The following is a 20524-nucleotide window of genomic DNA, read 5'->3' as shown; positions in this document are numbered from 1 at the left end:
AAAGTTGGATGTTTTGTCGCTTTATTGTTATTATTATTAATATTCTGTTGGGAGCTGCCCAGAGTGGCTGAGGAAACCCAGACAGATGAGCAGGGTAAAAATAATTGTTGTTGTTGTTGTTGTTACCCACTCATCCAACTGGATGCTAACCTTAAAGGTGAACTTAATTTGTTCATGTGTTCAAGGATGTTTGTTTTTTTAAGCAAACATTTTGAAAACAGTTCAAAAAACTCTTCCAGGGACTGCAGGGAGAGACACGATTTGCTGTCATCACAGTTGGGCTTCTATGCTTTTTACAGTGACTGAACTGGTACCTTCAGAACCACTTTATCCATCACTCATTTTGAGTGAGGAAAAATTGCATGTGTATTGACAGCAATAAGGAATCTTCTAAACGTTGTCTGTCTCTCATGCTCAGTTATGCAACTGTCACCCTTCCAGTTTTCGGTTGGGGACAGAAAATCCCATGCTCAAAGCCCAGATCCAATTAGCACAGTTGATATGACCACACCTTGTGCTGGCCTGTGGTTTTCTTCATGCTGTGCGAGACCTGTATTTTAGGGGAATGGACTGTCCAAGCAAAGGTTGCCAGTTTTGTAGATCACCATAAACCAGGTCAGCTTGAGAGATCTCCATTATTACCCTTTATTGGCCTTTAGCTCGCTTTATTGGCCAAGGGAGCCAGCGTACAGCTTCCGGTTCATGTGGCCAGCATGACTAAGCTGCTTCTGGTGAACCAGAGCAGTGTATGGAAACGCCGTTTACCTTCCCGCCGGAGCGGTACCTATTTATCTACTTGCACTTTGACGTGCTTTCGAACTGCTAGGTTGGCAGGAGCAGGGTCCGAGCAACGGGAGCTCACCCCGTCGCGGGGATTCGAATCGCTGACCTTCTGATCGGCAGGTCCTAGGCTTTGTGGTTTAACCCACAGCGCCACCCGCGTCCCTAAAACAAGCAATATATACAATTAAAAAGACAACAACGGGTAAAAATGGGTAAAAGGAAAGATGTATGCTAACATTCTTTAGTGTATGTTTATGCACCAGCTCAAGATGATGAACCTAGATGGAGGTAAGCAAAACCTCATGTGAAAACTGTCACCCCCACCCCAAACAGGCAAAGGACGATATGGGGAGGTGTGGCGTGCTACATGGCATGGGGAAAATGTGGCGGTCAAGATCTTCTCGTCCCGGGATGAGCAGTCGTGGTTCCGTGAGACAGAGATCTATAACACAGTGCTATTGAGGCATGACAACATCTTAGGTGAGCAGAAATGGGGCAGTTTTTCCAGAAATGTCTGCACAGATAAATCAGTATTGTCGATGTTTTTTTTTTTTTAGCCAGAGTGCAGCTCCAACACCTTTATTTTTAAAAAAGCACTAAATATATATACAGTGGAACCTTGGTTCTTGAATGCCTTGGTACTCGAACATTTCGGCTCCCGAACACTAAAAACCCAGAAGTAAGTGTTTTGGCTTTTGAACATTTTTCGGAAGCCAAATGTCTGGTGCAGCTGTCGGCTATTGTTTCTGGGGCACCTGCGCCATTCGGAAGCCGCGCCTTGGTTTTCGAACGTTTCAGAAGTCAAACAGACTTCGGGAATGGATTACATTCAAGAACCAAGGTACTACTGTATATAAAGTCTTCAAAATTTACAATCTCTGAATTTTGCCATTCATTTCACTAACCAAGTAACGTGTACAGAAATGAATATACTAAGGCAAAGTGCATAAAATGCGTGTCCTTGGGAAGATAACATACAGAAGTGCATTGTATTAGGGAAAAATATGAATGTGCTTTGCAGTATGTATATATTGGGCAAATTTGCCACAAAAATCTGTATATTAGGAGAAATAAGCCCTAAAATGCTGGTGAATTTTAATAGGTACTTTTGAAAACAGAGGTCACAAACCAGTACGGAAAGGTTGAAAAATGAAGAACTAAGCAAAACCGCAACGGCAGTATTTGTCCATCCCTACCTCTCATCTCCTTTATTTTCTCCTCCTTCTGCCTCTGTGCAGTCACAGGTAGCAAACCTGGGAGATGCCTCTGTTTGGAATGATGAAGGATGAGTTTGAGGCCTACTGCCCGTCAGAGCAGAGAATTGGGGATAATGGGCTGTGCGTCTAACAGCATAGCATCTATTCTCAGTTCACCAATGCCCTCCTTCAGTTTTTAATCTTGCCTGCTCCTCTGCAATCCCTTCCTAGTTATCCTAGCTCAGGCATAGGCAAACTCAGCCCTCCAGATGTTTTGGGACTACAACTCCCATCATCCCTGACCACTGGTCCTGTTAGCTAGGGGTGATGGGAGTTGTAGTCCCAAAACATCTGGAGGGCCGAATTTGCCTATGCCTGTCCTAGCTTCACCTTTTCCTGCTTCTCTCCCTTTCTCCTCCATCCTTCTTATTTCACATACCCCCTCATTCTCACAACCCCCTCCTAAAATTTCCTTAGGGGAAAACAGGCAGCCATTTTGCATTTCTTTCTGAAGCACTTTGATCATACATGCCCTTGTGTGGGGTCCACTCCTGATTTCTGCCCTCCTTCAACCGTCCGCAGGATTCATTGCCTCCGACATGACCTCCAGGAACTCCAGCACCCAGCTGTGGCTGATCACCCACTACCATGAGCACGGCTCCCTCTACGACTACCTTCAGCACACAGCGCTGGATGTGGAGAGCTGCCTGCTCTTCGCCAACTCCATCATCTGCGGCCTCCTCCATCTCCACGTGGAGATCTTTGGTACCCAGGGCAAGCCAGCCATTGCTCACCGGGACCTAAAGAGTAGGAACATCTTAGTCAAGAACAACAAGCAGTGCTGCATCGCTGATCTGGGTAAGTAGACTTTAGGTGCTGAGGTGGGACACTGGAATGCTGGTCCAACCGTTGCTTAAGGAGTTAGGAAGCTTTTGAGGGGAAGAAGAGAGTCATGGGGAAGTCTGACTCTCGCATCTTCCAAATGATTAAAAAGAAAGGTAAAGGTAAAGGAGCCCTGGACGGTTAAGTCCAGTCAAAGGCGACTATGGGGTTGTGGCGCTCATCTCGCTTTCAGACCGAGGGAGCCGGCATTTGTCCACAGACAGCTTTCCGGGTCATGTGGCCAGCATGACTAAACCGCATGGAAACACTGTTTATCTTCCCACTGCAGTGGTACCTATTTATCTACTTGCACTGGTGTGCTTTCGAACTGCTAGGTTGGCAGGAGCAGGGACCGAGCAACGGAAGTTCAACCCGTCACAGGGATTGGAACCGCCGACCTTCTGATCGGCAAGCCCAAGACGCTCAGTGGTTTAGACCACAGCACCACCCGCGTCCCCTTTCCAAGTGATTACACACAAGTGGGCACACAGAAAGGCAGGCAGGTAGACTGCTAGCCAGGGGTGGAGCTACGTGCCCCGGCACCTGGAGGCGCGGGGGCGGAGCTAGCTGGCCCACGGGGTGGGGCTAGCCACCAGTACGGCGAGCGTGTGGGGGCAATGTTTGCCGCCTGCGGCAGCATCGTCCCTAGCAACCTGCCGCCCGTGCAGCAAACATCTGGGGGCACTGCCCACGCAGCGAGCGTGGGGGGGGCGTGGCATGGCGATGTCACCTGCTGTCATGACTGACATCCGGTGCACACTGAACCCGCCTTCCTCCGTCAGTGCTGCTATCCACTCCAAGCCAGAATAGAGGTGTGGTTTTCATGTAGGGATGTGAATAGTTGCTAGGTGAGGGTATATTTATTGGATATTATCCTTTCTCGTGTTTGTGAGTCCAGCAGAGTGCATCCCTTTGCAGCTTAAAAGGGAAGCTTAGATAGGCTAGTTTTAGCCTTTTAGTAATCCAGGGTGCTTTAAGGCAGACTGGATTCTCCTGCTATTGCACCCGCCTTCCCCCTCCCTTAAAACAATAATCACACACAGTCTTGTAAAATTATAAAAACATTTACTCACTCAGAATACTTGTTGATGAGTAACACGTACAGCAGCTTTGTTCAGACAGGCTTAAAACGGTAATTCAGTTACTAATACAGTGGTACCTCGGGTTACATACGCTTTAGGTTACATACGCTTCAGGTTACAGACTCCGCTAATCCAGAAATAGTGCTTCAGGTTAAGAACTTTGCTTCAGGATGAGAACAGAAATTGTGTTCCGGTGGCGCGGCAGCAGGAGGCCCCATTAGCTAAAGTGGTGCTTCAGGTTAAGAACAGCTTCAGGTTAAGAACAGACCTCCGGAACGAATTAAGTTCTTAACCCGAGGTACCACTGTATATGCTTTAGTCTTGGCATAAGTTGGCAGGATGTTGTAACAGGCTCATCAGTTGCCATCATAGACCAGCATTCTTCTAACCATTGGCCCTGTCTCTCCCTCAGGTCTGGCAGTCATGCATTCCCAGAGCAGCGACTACTTGGACATTGGCAACAACCCAAGGGTGGGCACAAAACGCTACATGGCGCCTGAAGTTTTAGATGAACAGATTCAAATGGACCGCTTTGAATCCTTCAAGAGGACCGACATTTGGGCATATGGCCTCGTCCTCTGGGAGATAGCCCGGAGAACTGTCGTTAACGGTAAGGGGACCATTATCTCAAGGTTCAAATATAATCAAGTTGGTTCGTCAATCCCACTCTTTTTATGATGGCCATAAATGACTTCTTTCCATCCAGAGATGGGAAACCTGTGGCTGTCCATATGTTGTTGGGACTGCTGGCTCCTCAACCTTGTCCTAAGCCATAGCGTGTGGCTCGTTTTCCAAGCTTTTCTCTAAAAGTGCGCTAAGCATTTTTAACCAGTTCATGAACCAAAAGGGTTCCCGGAGTGGATTACATCAGATCAGGATAAGCAGTAACAGTCCCTGCTGTCTTATTAGATCAGGGACTCGGCTATACAGCTGCAAATCAAACCTTTTAAGTGTGTTGTAAGGTGCGTTATACAAATATGACACTAGATGGCAATGGTGAGCTATGGCACATTCAGTGTATTTTTCAAAGTGTTTTTTGTTTTTTTTTAAGCATTCTCACAACGTTTTTTATATGTGTCTAGATTCCTCCCAGGACATCCAAAGTCCCATCTGGACTCCCCCCACCCCGCCAGCAAATACCTCTGGAACGTTCTGTCTCCATCCCATAGCAAGTGGCCATATGCATTTTACCATTCTATGCAGTGCTCGGCTTCTGGTACGATGCCTCTCTCCTCTATAGGAGGCAGCATGCCTCTGAACATCAGTGGCTGGGACTCAGAAGTGTGGAGAATGCTGTTTGTGGGTTTCTCATAGGGGTAATAGTAATAATAATAATAATAATAATAATAATAATAATAATAATAATAATTTATACCCCGCCCATCTGGCTGGGCTTCCCCAGCCACTCTGGGCGGCTTCCAAAAGAATATTAAAATACTATAATACATCAAACATTAAAAGCTTCCCGAAACAGGGCTGCCTTCAGATATCTTCTAAAAGCCTGGTAGTTGTTGTTCTCTTTGACATCTGGTGGGAGGGTGTTCCACAGGGAAGGCGCCACTACCGAGAAGGCCCTCTGCCTGGTTCCCTGTAACTTGGCTTCTCGCAGTGAGGGAACTGCCAGAAGGCCCTTGGAGCTGGACCTCAGTGTCCGGGTAGAACGATGGGGGTGGAGACGCTCCATCAGGTATACTGGACCAAGGCCGTTTAGGGCTTTAAAGGTCAGCACCAACACTTTGAATTGTGCTCGGAAACGTACCCGGTTCTTGTTCTCTATGGGTCTTCATCTGTCCCTGGCCAGAGTCACGTGGAGTGCTGTATGCCCGGCTTTGCAATCTCCAATGCTCCAATGTTGGCATTTTGCAAGCTGTGCCTTTTCCTGCACGGTTTTATTTCAAACCATGCGGGCAAAAAACAGTTGTCGTTGTCCCCCCCCCCCCAAAATCATGCTGACATGTGATTGAAAAGTGGGTGGGTCAGGGAGATCAAGATCTGGCTCCCCTAGCCAGATCCAGTTTCCCGCCCCTGCTGTAACATCTCACGCAGCCAGCCTGTCTAAATTGTCAATTTAGGATTGAAAATAGCAGCTGCAGCCAGAGAATTCAAAGCCATACACCACCATCTCCTTTTGCATTTGGCTCCCTGCGCAGAAATAATCACTAATCAGGCTTGTTAATGCGAAGGCTTTTGGCTGGTCTAGTTGGATGGAGGCTTCTCTTTTATTTTCCTTTTCCACGCGAGTGATTAGCTGTAAATTATAAACACTGTAATCTAGTGTCAGCGCCAGGCTTACTGATTAAAGGGACCATTAGACTCAATCAGCACTTTGTTTGTTCAGCTCTGATTAGGAAACAAGCAGCATTGCAGCTCAGCCTGGCAATGGGCCACGTCCATGGAACTTCTACTATCCCCCAGCCAGTCCTGCAGGGGAATCGCAGCAGAGCCATTCCTGTCTCCATAAGGATGCAGAGGCCTCCGAGAAACGGCTTCTTGTCCTGTTTCTCCCCGTCTGCATGCATGTAGGAAAGAGGCCAGAACCTGATCTTCGCTAGGGAGCTTTGCAGGGTGAATATGGTGCTGTGCAATTCTCATACCCTCCGACATTTCTCTGAAGGAAATAGGGACATCCTATTCCATACCCTCCAACATTTATCCAGTGAAAGTTTTGTTGTTTAGTCGTGTCCGACTCTTCGTGACCCCATGGACCAGAGCACGCCAGGCACTCCTGTCTTCCACTGCCTCCCGCAGTTTGGTCAAACTCATGCTGGTAGCTTCGAGAACACTGTCCAACCATCTCGTCCTCTGTGGTCCCCTTCTCCTTGTGCCCTCCATCTTTCCCAACATCAGGGTTTTGTCCAGGGAGTCTTCTCTTCTCATGTATTGGAACCTCAGCTTCAGGATCTGTCCTTCCAGTGAGCACTCAGGGCTGATTTCCTTCAGAATGGATAGGTTTGTTCTTCTTGCAGTCCATGGGACTCTCAAGAGTCTCCTCCAGCACCATAGTTCAAAAGCATCCATTCTTCAGCGATCAGCCTTCTTTATGGTCCAGCTCTCACTTCCATACATCACTACTAGGAAAACCATAGCTTTAACTATACGGACCTTTGTCAGCAAGCTGATGTCTCTGCTTTTAATGTCCTAAGGAAAAGTGGGACATTCCAGGATCAAATCAGAAACCTGGATGGCTTCCGTAAATCCAGTACTGTGCCTGGAAAACAGGGACACTTGGAGGGTTTGCTGAATTTTGCAGTGCATGCAAGTTCCCTGTAAATTGCTTGGAATGATGTAGACCGAGATCTGGGGCGGCTGCTATTTAGTCTTCATGCAGGGAAGAACAGAGTAAAAAAGTAAGGAAATGCCAAATGAGAGACAATGTACTACTGGTGAGAGAGATGGGTTAGGACCGGGGAGACCTGAGTTCTGATCTCCACCCCCAGGCATGGAAGTTATTTTGGGCAGCTTCTAGGCTAGTTGTTTATTGAGCATTCTTCCAGATAGATTTGTGTGGTGGTTACACAACATTGTCAGCAAGGGGTTGTTGTTCTGCACTTTACAGCACAGTTTTCCATCGTTTTTCGTATGTTAATTGCACTGGAAGGTGCTAGATAACAGCGAGGTCTTGTACAACTCAGAAAACCCATCTGGAAGCATCTTAGATGAGCTTGGGCCAATCATTTTTTCATAGCCTAACATACCGTATTTTTTGCACCATAACACTCACTTTTTTCCTCCTAGAAAGTAAGGTGAAATGTCTGTGCGTGTTATGGAGGGAATGCCTGTGGGTGGCGGGGGGGATCTGCTGCAGTCGTGAGCAGAGGATCCATGGTTCCCCTTCCTTCCCTCCTCCATGGCTCGCTTTGAAACAGCAAAGTGGGAGAGGAGCAGCTGAGTGGGGAGGAGAGAAGGAAAGAGAGCCTGCTTCTTTAAAGGAGCAAAGCTCGCTACATAGCAGCAAAGTTTTTCAGCTCGCTAAGCCGGGGATGAGCGGGGAGGAGGAAGAAAAGCAGAGCCTGCTTGCTTTAAAGAAGCAAAGTGGGAGAGGAGAGGAGCCTTCTCCCCTTATACCCCTCTTCTTCATTATTAGCAGCATCCTTCTCCATCCCCCAACCACGCGTGCTCCTTGTCCCTTGAGTGCTTTTCCTTCCCTCCCCACTTAAAACGTGGTTACAAAGCACGGATCCACATGGATCCTCAGGATTTTTGCATTGGGCTACTCCAAACTCACTGTCAGATCACATGTCTGTGGCCACAGCATGAACCACAAAAATCATACATCCACTGTTTCGTTTAGGAGTATTTTTTTTCTTGTTTTCCTCCTCTAAAAACTACGTGCGTGTTATGGTCAGGTGCGTGTTATAGACCGAAAAATACGGTACTTCACAAGGTTGTTAGGAGGATAAACTGTGGGTTGAGGGAGACCCATGTGCACTGCCCTGAGCTCTTTGGAGAAAGGAGCTACATTGTTTATTATTAGTAATAATAAACCCATCCCGATCTCTTGCCCATAGGGAAGGTATTGGAGGCACAGTCTGCCTGATACTAAGGTCCAAGATTCAGAACCATGCGTCCTGAGATCATGACGTTTAGCTTGTTCCTGTGGCTTGGATTCTTCTCAGTTTACAATGATGCCCGCCAGGATTCACCCTGACCTTTCCCAGTGGGGAATTTCTATTACAGGTGAAGCAGCAGTTTGCTAATTCTCAGCCCTGCCCGCCCCCAGAAATGAGAGGCTGAAAAGAAAACACTTGTTAATTAAAAAGCAAAAAGAATCTCCTAGTCAAAGCACAGATTGGCCGGGCTAATCCTATATCTCTCTTTTGGAATAGGCACTGCCCATTAATAAGCCTATTATATTCACAGTGCACGGCCTTAATTGGATGCCTGTTAACTGTTAAGTGCCTAATGTGGCTATATGCCTGCACACATATGCCGGCAGAAACACACACAATCTCTACCAAATGTGGAGTCCTATACAAAAAATATAGAGAAATTGTTGCTTGCTTTGATTACTGTTTTGATGGGCCTGATCGTCCACTGCCTTGACAGTTCTTTTTTTTTTTTAGTTATATCAAGGCACAGTGCGACATTTCACTGGGCATTGGGGCAATCAGTATTTAAGAAACCCAGAAAACACCATGTCAGCAAGCCCCAAATGGTTAAAGTCTCCGGTGCTAAAGACATATGGAGCCAATTAGCATTGGAATGGATTAACAAACAAAAGACCAGCTGCCAGAGGTTCTAGGTGAGAGGAGATTTTGGCCACCAGGTGGCGCCAAAGGCACAAGGCTTTGGGAACAATGAACCTGGCCTCTTGCCATTTGGTTGGCAACCCCTTGAAAATAACTTGTCGGAGTTGGAGACTAGTTTGAGCTTTGAGGGCGGGTGGCTGCACCCTGGTCAGCCTCACAGGACCATTAGCCCAGGTGAAACTTCCTGCTGAGTTGTGCAACCAAATCCTTTTTTGTTATGGGGTTTTGTAAGCTTAGGAAAAAAGGCGAGTCGTCTTCTTCTTTGGCGATCATCGTGGCCAAGTAAGATTGTCTTCCATAAATACGGTTTTATTAATGAGTCCGTAAGTGACTGTGGAGGCCAATTCTGCATCCACACGTCTTTCCACAGTGGCAACATAGGTTTCCGGGTGGGAGCTGATCACGGTGAGCATGCCTTCCTCTTGGCACGTTTCTTCCTTTTGTCCTGGGTTCGAGCGTCTTCAAAGTCCATGACACCTTTGGTAAAGGCTGTTCTCCAACTGGAGCGCTCGCAGGCCATTTTTTAGATTTGCCTTGAGAGAGTCTTTAAACCTCTTTTGTTGACCACCAGCATTAGGCTTTCCATATTTAAATTCGGAATAGAGTACAGTGGTACCTCGGGTTACATACGCTTCAGGTTACAGACTCCACTAACCCAGAAATTGTACCTTGTGTTAAGAGCTTTGCTTCAGGATGAGAACAGAAATCATGTGGTGGCAGCGGGAGGCCCCACTAGCTAAAGTGGTGCTTCAGGTTAAGAACAGTTTCAGGTTAAGAACGGACCTCCAGAACAAATTAAGTTCTTAACCCGAGGTACCACTGTAGTTGTTTTGGGAGAGGATAATCAGGCATCTTCCGCCCAAAGATACACAGTAATTCAGTTTTACTAGCAAAACAGGTGTTAAACTAACCCTTTTCCAGCCCGGGGAGGAGTGTGGGGAGCATTTGCAGGACACACCTACACACTGCAGCCAACACACTAATGTGGCAGCAAACCTTTTCAGCAGGGGGCCAGTCCACTGTCCCTCAGACCTTGTGGGGGGCCGGACTATATTTTGCAAAGAAAAAAAATTATGTAAGAGCACCACGAGCCTCGGTGACTGCTTACCTGTGTCTTGCGAGCGGTGGGGGCTGGCGGCGGGACGATGAGCGGTGCACAAAAGGGCTCCAGAGAGGGGCTGCTTAAAATGGCGGCCGCTCAAGTGCTGCTGTTGCTGGCAATAACAAAGCCCAGCCCCCTTCCTCCTCTAGGCAGGGCGGGGAGAAGCCAGGAGGAGGGAGGGAGGAGCGCTGCCGCCGCCATGTGAGGGAGAGGGAAAGAATGTGCGCAATGGTGATCCATGTGACGATTCCCGGACCGTCTGTGGGCTGGATCCAGAAGGCAATTGGGGCTGATCTGGCCCGTGGACCTTAGTTTGCCTAGGTAAAGGTAAAGGGACCCCTGATCATTAGGTCCAGTCATGACCGACTCTGGGGTTGTGTCGCTCATCTCACTTTACTGGACGAGGGAGCCGGCATACAGCTTCCGGATCATGTGGCCAGCATGACTAAGCCGCTTCTGGCGAACCAGAGCAGCGCACGGAAACGTCGTTTCCCTTCCCGCCGGAGCGGTACCTATTTATCTACTTGCACTTTGACTTGCTTTCGAACTGCTAGGTTGGCAGGAGCAGGGACTGAGCAACAGGAGCTCACCCCGTTGCGGGGATTTGAACCGCCGACCTTCTGATCGGCAAGTCCTAGTCTCTGTGGTTTAACCCACAGCGCCACCCGCGTCCCTCTTTAGTTTGCCTACCCATGCAATAATGTGTCACTAGGAACACAGTTTGGAAAGCGCCGGTCTTTAGCCTGACATTTTCTTGGAATCCAGAAATGCCCCACTTCTCAGCGTTTCAGATCTGGATTTCCTGTTGCCAAACAAACCACCCGTATTGTCAAATTTGGCTAGGGTGTGTGCAAATAGCAAAAGACTGTAATTTTGCACCCGCCAGCCATTGATTATTCCATGGCTTAATATCACAATTTGTCACTGCCTGCAATAGATTACATGGACATGTTTTCCCCGTGATATAGGAACAAGATTAAAATATCAGTGCTATCAGCAATCACTGTGACAAGCTTACACCCAGCAAAGTTCAAAGCAGCTCTTTACAACTGCTGTAGCCCTTTATGACCTTTTCCCTGCTAGTAGTTCTCAAAATTGTGTTTGTTTGTTTTTGGAACTAAGAGGCATTCTGGTGATAAGGACCTTAGAATTCTCATGAAACATTACTGCCACTGTTCACCATTTGTCTGTATCTTTTCTACACCCCTGTCCATCAAACACCACTCAAAACTATTTCATAACTCTGCTTTTCCAACATGAATTTCAGATAAAGGCCTCAGAAACACATGTTGAAAAAGCAACATTATGAAGTCGTCAGAGTGGTCCTAGGCCACATGTTCAATATCCATCCATCTGCAAATGGGCTTGAGCTGTGACGTTGTACCCATCTATCAAGAATACAGCAAGGTTTTTTTCATGTTAGGGTTCATATTGGCTGCCATGGTATAGGCACTGCTCAACAGAGGTTCTCTCGGGATTCCTGTAAATCTTATCTGTCCAAAAATTATAGTGCTGCTCTTTGTCCGACAACTATTAAGAGCAGCTCACAAATTACAGAACAGTTTTGCACCCAGATCTAAAATAATGCAAAAGAGTAATACAGTGGTACCTCGGGTTACAGACGCTTCAGGTTACAGACTCCGCTAACCCAGAAATAGTACCTCGGGTTAAGAACTTTGCTTCAGGATGAGAACAGAAATCGTGCAGCGGGAGGCTCCATTAGCTAAAGTGGTGCTTCAGGTTAAGAACAGTTTCAGGTTAAGAACAGACCTCCAGAACAAATTAAGTTCTTAACCCGAGGTACCACTGTAAAAACAGCAGAAATAATCTGAGGCACCACTTTAAAACCAGCTGGCTGATATGCTGGAATGCCTGCACTGACGGAGGAACGGGGGGCAGGGGGCACACAGCCCCTGGCACCATCAGGGAGGGGGGTACCATCGCGGCTGGCCCCAGATTTGCACCGCACACACCCCTATACACACTGCACCGGGAGCATGCAGCTTCGCCTAGGACCCTCGTACCTACGGGACCGCCTATCCCGGTATGTCCCACAGAGAGCCTCAAGGTCCATAAATAGCAACACCCTAGTGGTCCCGGGCCCTAAGGAAGTTAGATTGGCTTCAACCAGAGCCAGGGCCTTTTCAACACTGGCTCCGGCCTGGTGGAACGCTCTGCCTCAGGAGACCAGGGCCCTGCAGGATCTGATTTCTTTCCGCCTGGCCTTTGGCTTGGAGCCAATTTGATTCCCTCCCCCTCTTTCTTTTTTCCTTTCCTTCTCCTCATGCGATGAGGCTACTTTTTAATATTTTAATGTTTCAATATTTTAATGTTGTATTTTAATCTTGTTTTTAAGTTGTATTCATTCAACTTCTTTTTATTATTGCTTGTTAGCCGCCCTGAGCCTGGCCTTGGCTGGGGAGGGCGGGGTATAAATAAAAATGATTATTATTATTATGAATGCCTGTGCAAATAAAAACATTGCCCGGCACTGGGAAGTTGTGAGGTGTGTGGCATCGGGCAATTCTACCTGGGAAAGATTTTCCAAATGTGGTGTGCCACTCATGAAAGGCTCTTTCTCTCCAGTCACCACACACCTAACTTCAGGCAGTCGGGAGTCTCAAGAAGGGTCTCTGATGATGATAACATTCAGGGGAACCTAAGTTCCAAAGTATTTAGGGATTTTAAGATCAGCACCAGGACTTTTCATTGTGCCTAGAAATGGAACCACAGCCAGTGAAGTTATTTAAAGATTAGAAAGATATGGTCTCTACAGCCAATCCCATTTCAAAGCCTTTTGTTGTTGTTGTTGTTTAGTCATTTAGTCGTGTCTGACTTTTCATGACCCTATGGACCAGAGCACGCCAGGCACTCCTGTCTTCCACTGCCTCCCGCAGTTTGGGCAAACTCATGTTAGTAGCTTCAAGAACACTGTCCAACCACCTCGTCCTCTGTCGTCCCCTTCTCCTTGATCTTTCCCAACATCAGGGTCTTTTCCAGGGAGTCTTCTCTTCTCATGAGGTGGCCAAAGTATTGGAGCCTCAGCTTCAGGATCTGTCCTTCCAGTGAGCACTCAGGGCTGATTTCCTTCAGAATGGATAGGTTTGATCTTCTTGCAGTCCATGGGACTCTCAAGAGTCTCCTCCAGCACCAGAGTTCAAAAGCACCAATTCTTCAGCGATCAGCCTTGTTTTTGGTCCAGCTCTCACTTCCATACATCACTACTGGGAAAACCATAGTTTTAAAGCCTTGTGGTTCCATTTTCAACTACAGTCGTACCTTGGTTCTCAAACGCCTTGGTACTCGTATGTTTTGGCTCCTGAATGCCAAAAACCCGGAAGTGAGTATTCCGGTTTTCGAATATTCTTTGGAACCTGAATGTCCAATGTGGCTTCCGATTGCGTGCAGGAAGCTCCTCCAGCCAATCGGAAGCTGCGCCTTGGTTTTTGAACGTTTTTGTAAGTCAAACGGACTTCCAGAATGGATTATGTTTGGGAACCAAGGTATATGTTTCCACTCAGTCTTCAAATATCCCGTTGGAAGCTGCCCAGAGTGGCTGGGGTGGCCCGGCCAGATGGGCAGGGTAAAAGTAATAAATGATGATGATGATGATGATGATGGAAAGCACATTGCAGTAGTCTAGCGTAGATTACCATGGCTGGTGGATGCACTTGCTTGTGTTTAATGAGAGGCATACACACGTTTGGCTCATAGGGCATGTATCAATGTGATGGGTTTGCGCCATCAACAATACGGCTGTTCTTCGGCAATCGCGCCATTTCTTCTTGCGCTGATTTCAGCACTATGACATTATTGAACAAATGGCCCGTTCCCCCTCTCTTGCCAAACTCCTCAGCTTCATTGGCAATTATCTTATGCTGGCTATGCTATTCCACTGAATGTATTAAGTAAACCAGAAAAATGCGAATGGAATTGATTACAATGTGCCAAAAACATGCAGTTATCTTGCTTGCCATAGCTTTGAAATTTCCTGATATCTTTGCATCAAAAACGTCAGTGCATTGCAAAATGAGGGTGATGACTAGCTGATCACAGTGCAAGGCTGGAGCATCTCAGCTTCCCTTGATCTGTGAATAAAGTCTTCAGGCCATCTTCAAGATCTTAATGCTTGCTTTCTTTCTTTTTAAAAATTTAAATACTGTTTTTATTTATTTTCATGGTACAGAAGATCGATTTTGAGAAAACAATTGTTACAGCAATTGTTGTCCTGATAAAATTATAGACTTTTATCATGCCATGTGTTAAAGTTTCATTTAAGAACTCTTAAGAGATCATGCCAGGGACGCGGGTGGCGCTGTGGGTTAAACCACTGAGCCTAGGACTTGCCAATCAGAAGGTTGGCGGTTCGAATCCCCGTGACGAGGTGAGCTCCTGTTGCTCAGTCCCTGCTCCTGCCAACCTAGCACTTCAAAAGCCCGTCCAAGTGCAAGCAGATAAATAGGTACTGCTCTGGTGGGAAGGTAAATGGCGTTTCCGTGCACTGCTCTGGTTCGCCAGAAGCGGCTTAGTCATGCTGGCCACAGGACTCGGAAGCTGTACTCCGGCTCCCTCGGCCAATAAAGCGAGATGAGCGCCGCAATCACAGAGTCAGCCGCAAGTGGACCTAATGGTCAGGGGTCCTTTAAGAGATCATGCCACATTTTCCCATGAGTGCTGGGTGGATTCCTGCCACAGTCTGAACAATTTATGTATTCAATAAACATTTGCCATATGTTATAAAAGGAATTTGGTTGTGCTTGCCCTTTGCCGCTCTCACCTGACATGTTAGTTTCTCAGCTAATGCTATTGACCATACTCTGTTATACCAAGAATCAGTGTTCAACCCATGGCTGGTTTTCCAACATCTGGCTATCTCCATATGAGCAGCAGTCAGTAGAAAGGCTGAAAGGTCATCTTCAGGATAATTATGAGCAGACACGATCCTGGTGCTTTCTAAAATGTGAATGGGCTCTTCTTTCTCAAATTAACGCTACATACCTGATGATGCTGTACATGCGCCGCAGGTAGCAACAGAAAATATATCTGCTTGAACCCCTGCTCCCCACAAATCATTGCCTGTCTGTTTCAGGCTTTGAAAATCATCTCACAAAATCACAGCTAGTTTCTGGTAGGGCAGCAGGCATGGAGACCAACAGCAGGTGGCGCCAAAGCCAATGACAGGTGAAGCCATCCTAATTCTAGTCCCGTCCCCCCGCCTTCTCTTTGCTGAGTTCCACAAGAAGCAACATTGAGACGGAGGAGGAGGAATGTGACAGGCATTGCTGCCCTCTCCACTGCTTGTTAGAAAAATGAGGCCGCCAGACTGAGGTTGGTGGGGCAGTTCCCCAATCAGCCACAGGGGTCAGCAAACTTTTTCAGCAGACCTTGCGGGGAGCCGAACTATTAAAAAAAAATACAGTGGTGCCTCGCAAGACGGAATTAATTCGTTCCACAAGTTTTTTCTTCTTGCGAGTTTTTCGTCTTGCGAAGCACAGTTTCCTATAGGAATGCATTGAAAATCAATCAATGTGTTCCTATGGAGACCGTCCAGGGACAGAGGGGAAGCGCCGCGCACCTTCCCCTCTGTCCCCGGACCTGTTTTAAAGCAAGGGAAGGGGCAGCGGGGAGAATCGCTTCTCCCCGTTGCCGCCCCTTGGTTCAAAAGGGGTCCGGGGACAGAGGGGCTGGCAACGGGGAGAAGCGATCTTCTCCCCGCCGCCCCTTGATTCAAAAGAGGTCCGGGGACAGCGGGGAAGATGCGCTGCGCTTCCCCGCTATCCCCGGAGCTTGCGGGGCAAGCTTCGTTTTGCGAAGCAAGCCCATAGGGAAATGCGTCTTGCGAAGCGGCTAAGAAAACGAAAAACTCCTTCGTCTAGCGAGTTTTTCGTCTTCCGAGGCGTTCGTCTTGCGGGGTACCACTGTAATGAACGGATTCCTATGCCCCACAAATAACCCAGAGATGCATTTTAAATAAAAGCACACATTCTACTCATGTAAAAACACACTGATTTCTGAACTGTCCGCGGGCCAGATTTAGAAGGCGATTGGACCGGCTCCGGCTCCCGGGCCTTAGTTTGCCTACCCATGGCCTGTGGAAAGATACAAACAAGCTGCTGTCACATGCTTCTAACTGTCTCTAATATAATGGCCACCAAAAACTTAACGGAGGCATATCAGAACATTCAGGGTCTTACTACTTTATCAGATCCCTTTATGTTTCAAACAGAATTTGTGTGGAGCTGATAGCATGCTTTGTAGATTCCCACAGGATGGGGCAGCGCTGGGATAAAGAGCTGCTAAAGCAGGGGTAGGGAACCTAAGGCCCAGGGGCTGGATCCGGCCCAATCGCCTTCTCAGTCCGGCCCACGGACGGTCCGGGAATCAGCGTGTTTTTACATGCGTAGAATGTGTCCTTTTATTTAAAATGCATCTCTGGGTTATTTGTGGGGCACAGGAATTCGTTCATTTTTTTTTTCCAAAATATAGTCCAGCCCACCACATGGTCTGAGGCATGGTGGACCGGCCCCCTGCTGAAAAAGGTTGCTGACCCATAAGCTAAAGCTTTGTCCCCCCCTTAAGGTCTGCATGCCTTTAGCCATCAACATGACACAAGTTCCTAACTTTGCCGGGGTTTTCAAAACACAGGAAATGATTTGAAGCACTTTACTTGTCTCTCAAAACACTTTTGACAGCTGCCGAAAGGAACAGCAGCCAGATAGGTTCGGTATAACTTTTCCCAGGCAACATTAGCAAACGTATTGTTTTAAAATTGCACAATTGACTAGCATCCTTAATATGCTGACAGATGAAACACTCATCATTGCTGTAAAGAATATTTCTGTGGATTAAGGCTTTCCATGCTGATATGGTGATGACAGGAAGGGGGAGGGGGAGGGTTTCCGTGAGGTCATGTATATTTCAAGGGGACTCTAGAGGTATAGTGTATCTCCGTACCCCCTGCTGAATTATTCTCAGTGGAGACTGCTCAACCAAGTTTCAGAAATGTGCCTTCCTTGCAACATTCTCTCATATGGAAGAAAGTAAAGAGATTCACTTAGAGACACCATCACTGCAACTACAGCTAAACCTGTCCTGTGTTCCTAGTGACACCATTGTCTAGTGTGATAGACTCCTTTTGCATGTATCCCCCAGCCAGATTGCAGACCATTTCCCCATAGAAGTGAAAGGGAAATGGAGCCTTCTGTTTGGATCAACATATCCCTCTGTCTAGGGACGCAGGTGGCACTGTGGGTTAAACCACAGAGCCTAGGACCAGCCGATCAGAAGGATGGCAGTTCGAATCCCCGCGACGGGGTGAGCTCCCGTTGCTCCATCCCTGCTCCTGCCAACCTAGCAGTTCGAAAGCACGTCACAGTGCAAGTAGATAAATAGGTACCACTCCAGAGGGAAGGTAAACAGCGTTTCCGTGCGCTGCTCTGGTTCGCCAGAAGCGGCTTAGTCATGCTGGCCACATGATCTGGAAGCTGTACGCCGGCTCCCTCAGCCAATAAAGCGAGATAAGCGCCGAAACCCCAGAGTCGGTCACGACTGGACCTAATGGTCAGGGGTCCTTTTACCTTATCCCTCTGTCTGCAAATCCTCACCCTGTGTGCCATTTCTTGCTCGTTCTCAAGTTTAGCTTTGGGCCTGCAGCAGACCAAGGTACATATTGCACACATTTGCAGATGAGTTAGACAGTCTGGTGTACAGCAACATGGATGGAATGCCCTATAGATCTGCACACCCTGACCTCAAACATCTCTCCCTCTCCCTCCCTCCCTGTTGCTCCATCTTTTCATATCGCAGGGATTGTCGAAGATTACAAGCCTCCTTTCTTTGACATGGTGCCAATTGATCCCAGCTTTGACGATATGAAGAAAGTGGTTTGCATCGACCAGCAGACGCCCACCATTCCAAATCGGTTGTACTCAGACGTGGTGAGTGATACAGCGTGAAGACTCGCTTTGTTCTAAGTAGGGAGGGTCTCTATGCAGCCAAGGAGAAGAGACCAGTGAGCCAGGTCTCTATCTCTTCCCCTGTCCTCCACCTTATAAGGAAACAAGGAGAGCGTTTGACATCATAGCTGGATGTGAACTGGGCTTCCATGTCAAATCAAGGGACCCAGCCCTAGGGGAAACTGAGCGGCACCTTCTGTGCCCAGAGAGAAAGGATGTTCATAACATCTAAGATGTCAGTCGGCAGCCTCGGGTCACATCTACACCATACATTTAATTATTATTATTATTATCATTATTATTTATTTGTACCCCGCTCATCTGGCTGGGTTTCCCCAGCCACTCTGGGCGGCTTCCACAGAAACCAAAAATACACTAAAATGTCACACATTAAAAACTTCCCTGAACAGGGCTGCCTTAAGATGACTTCTGAATGTCTTCTGTAGTTGTTTATCGCTTTGACATCTGATGGGAGGGCGTTCCTCAGGGCGGGTGCCACTACCGAGAAGGCCCTCTTCCTGGTTCCCTGTAGCTTTGCTTCTTGCAATGAGGGAACCGCCAAAAGGCCCTTGGCACTGGACCTCAGCGTCAGGGCAGAACGATGGGGGTGGAGACGCTCCTTCAGGTATAATGGGCCGAGGCCGTTTAGGGCTTTAAAGGTCAACACCAACACTTTGAATTATGCTCGGAAACGTACTGGGAGCCAATATAGGTCTTTCAAGACCGGTGTTATGTGGTCTCGGCGGCTGCCCCCAGTCACCAGTCTAGCTGCCGCATTCTGGATTAGTTGTAGTTTCTGGGTCACCTTCAAAGGTAACCCCACGTAGAGTGCATTGCAGTAGTCCAAGCGGGAGATAACTAGAGCATGCACCACTCTGGCGAGACAGTCTGTGGGCAGGTAGGGTCTCAGCCTGCGTACCAAGTGGAGTTGGTAGACAGCTGCCCTGGATGCACAAGAATCCCATGCAAGAATCCTGGAAACTGTAGTTCATTAAGGCACACTGCAGAGTGTGCAAGAAACAAAGGACCCAACAAAGGAACACAGCATTCTGTGTTGTGTGTGTTACAAAAATTGGGTGCCTCCCCTTCTCCCTGCTGAGTTGCAGCAAGATTCCAGGGGGTTCCAGGCATTCACACAGGGTCTGTGGTCCTTGGGAGAATGGAGACACAGCGGAGACTGTCGTCACTTTAAGAAATATGATTTATCCACCTGTTTACACCTTAAGTGTCCATGGAGGTAGTACAGCTCTTACAACACGCTCATTTCAAGAGGGGCTTGCACCCCACAGCAGTGCAACCCTAGAGTCCAAAGTATCTCTGCCTGGCAGCCTTCAGCCAGCCTGCCCAAGATGGATCCCAGTCTTTCTTCCTTCTTCCCAGCAGCGCATGTTCAAGACTCTCTTTTCCTGTCACCCACTGAACTCTTCCAAACCCCTTGTCTCTGTTCACACCTGGGGCAAGGGGGTGGGGACAGTTCTCTTGCATTGCCAATGGTCCTTAATGGCCCTGTATTGTTTCTTAATGGCCCTAGCTTGGCCAGGTCATTGTTGTTGTTTTTTGCATGAGCTAGCCCAACAATTCCTCTGGAGCTCGCATTTCTCCCTTCACATCCCAGATAGTCAAAATCCTCCCATTTCTAGGGTTTTTTTGGGGGGGTCCCCCTGCCAAATCTATAACATGTAGATTTGCAATCACCCTGTAGCAATTGGATACAACATTTGCATCCCTGGTGATCTCCACTTATCTTTCCTGTTAATTAAATAAGGAAATTCCTTGCTGCGAAGATAAGAATATGAATCTGTGTGGGCATTGCCGGGTGGAATCTCAGGAGCTCAGAGAGAGGATGGCCAGGACTTTGCGTGGTCGGGAGATAAGGCTCAAGCTCAGAGTGGTTCTGCCCTCCACAGCAATAATAATAATAATATTAACATTAATAATAATTTTTTATTTATACGCCACCCTTCCCAGTTCAAAAACCGGGCTCAGGGCGCCTAACAACAAATTTAAAACACTTAATTGTAAAAGCAGCATAAAATACAGTATAAAAACATGAATAACAATAAAATTCAAAAATCAATTTAGGGGAAATAAGCATTAGATAATCTCCAGGGCTAGCTGGCTGAATTGGTCCTACTTGGGCCAGCGAGGAGGCCAGGGGAGAATTAGCTGTGGGGTCTCAGAGCAGGTAATCTTCATAAAAGGGGAGGGGGAGGGAAGAGAAGGGAAATAAAATTCAAATTAAAGACCAGGCGGAATAGCTCTGGCTTACAGGCCC

At 47.5% G+C, this 20524-nt stretch overlaps 1 protein-coding gene and 1 long non-coding RNA gene across 2 annotated transcripts in view; one reads left to right on the top strand and one right to left on the bottom strand.

Moving 5' to 3' along the window:
- The window catches only part of LOC309526674, a 58956-nt gene that overhangs the window by 2931 nt on the left and 35501 nt on the right, over positions 1 to 20524 (bottom strand). The gene's annotated exons all lie outside the window — the stretch shown is intronic.
- The window catches only part of ACVRL1 (activin A receptor like type 1), a 53301-nt gene that overhangs the window by 23838 nt on the left and 8939 nt on the right, over positions 1 to 20524 (top strand). Inside the window, exons 6-9 of the mRNA XM_082212600.1 lie at positions 1117 to 1263; positions 2562 to 2837; positions 4356 to 4553; positions 18101 to 18231. Coding sequence (XP_082068726.1) covers positions 1117 to 1263; positions 2562 to 2837; positions 4356 to 4553; positions 18101 to 18231 — 752 coding nt within the window. The remainder of the gene's footprint in view (positions 1 to 1116; positions 1264 to 2561; positions 2838 to 4355; positions 4554 to 18100; positions 18232 to 20524) is intronic.

Source organism: Podarcis vaucheri (assembly GCF_965113315.1).
Source record: "Podarcis vaucheri genome assembly, chromosome: 2".
Taxonomy (NCBI): Eukaryota; Metazoa; Chordata; class Lepidosauria; order Squamata; family Lacertidae; genus Podarcis; species Podarcis vaucheri.
This window is presented reverse-complemented; position numbering and strand designations above follow the sequence as displayed.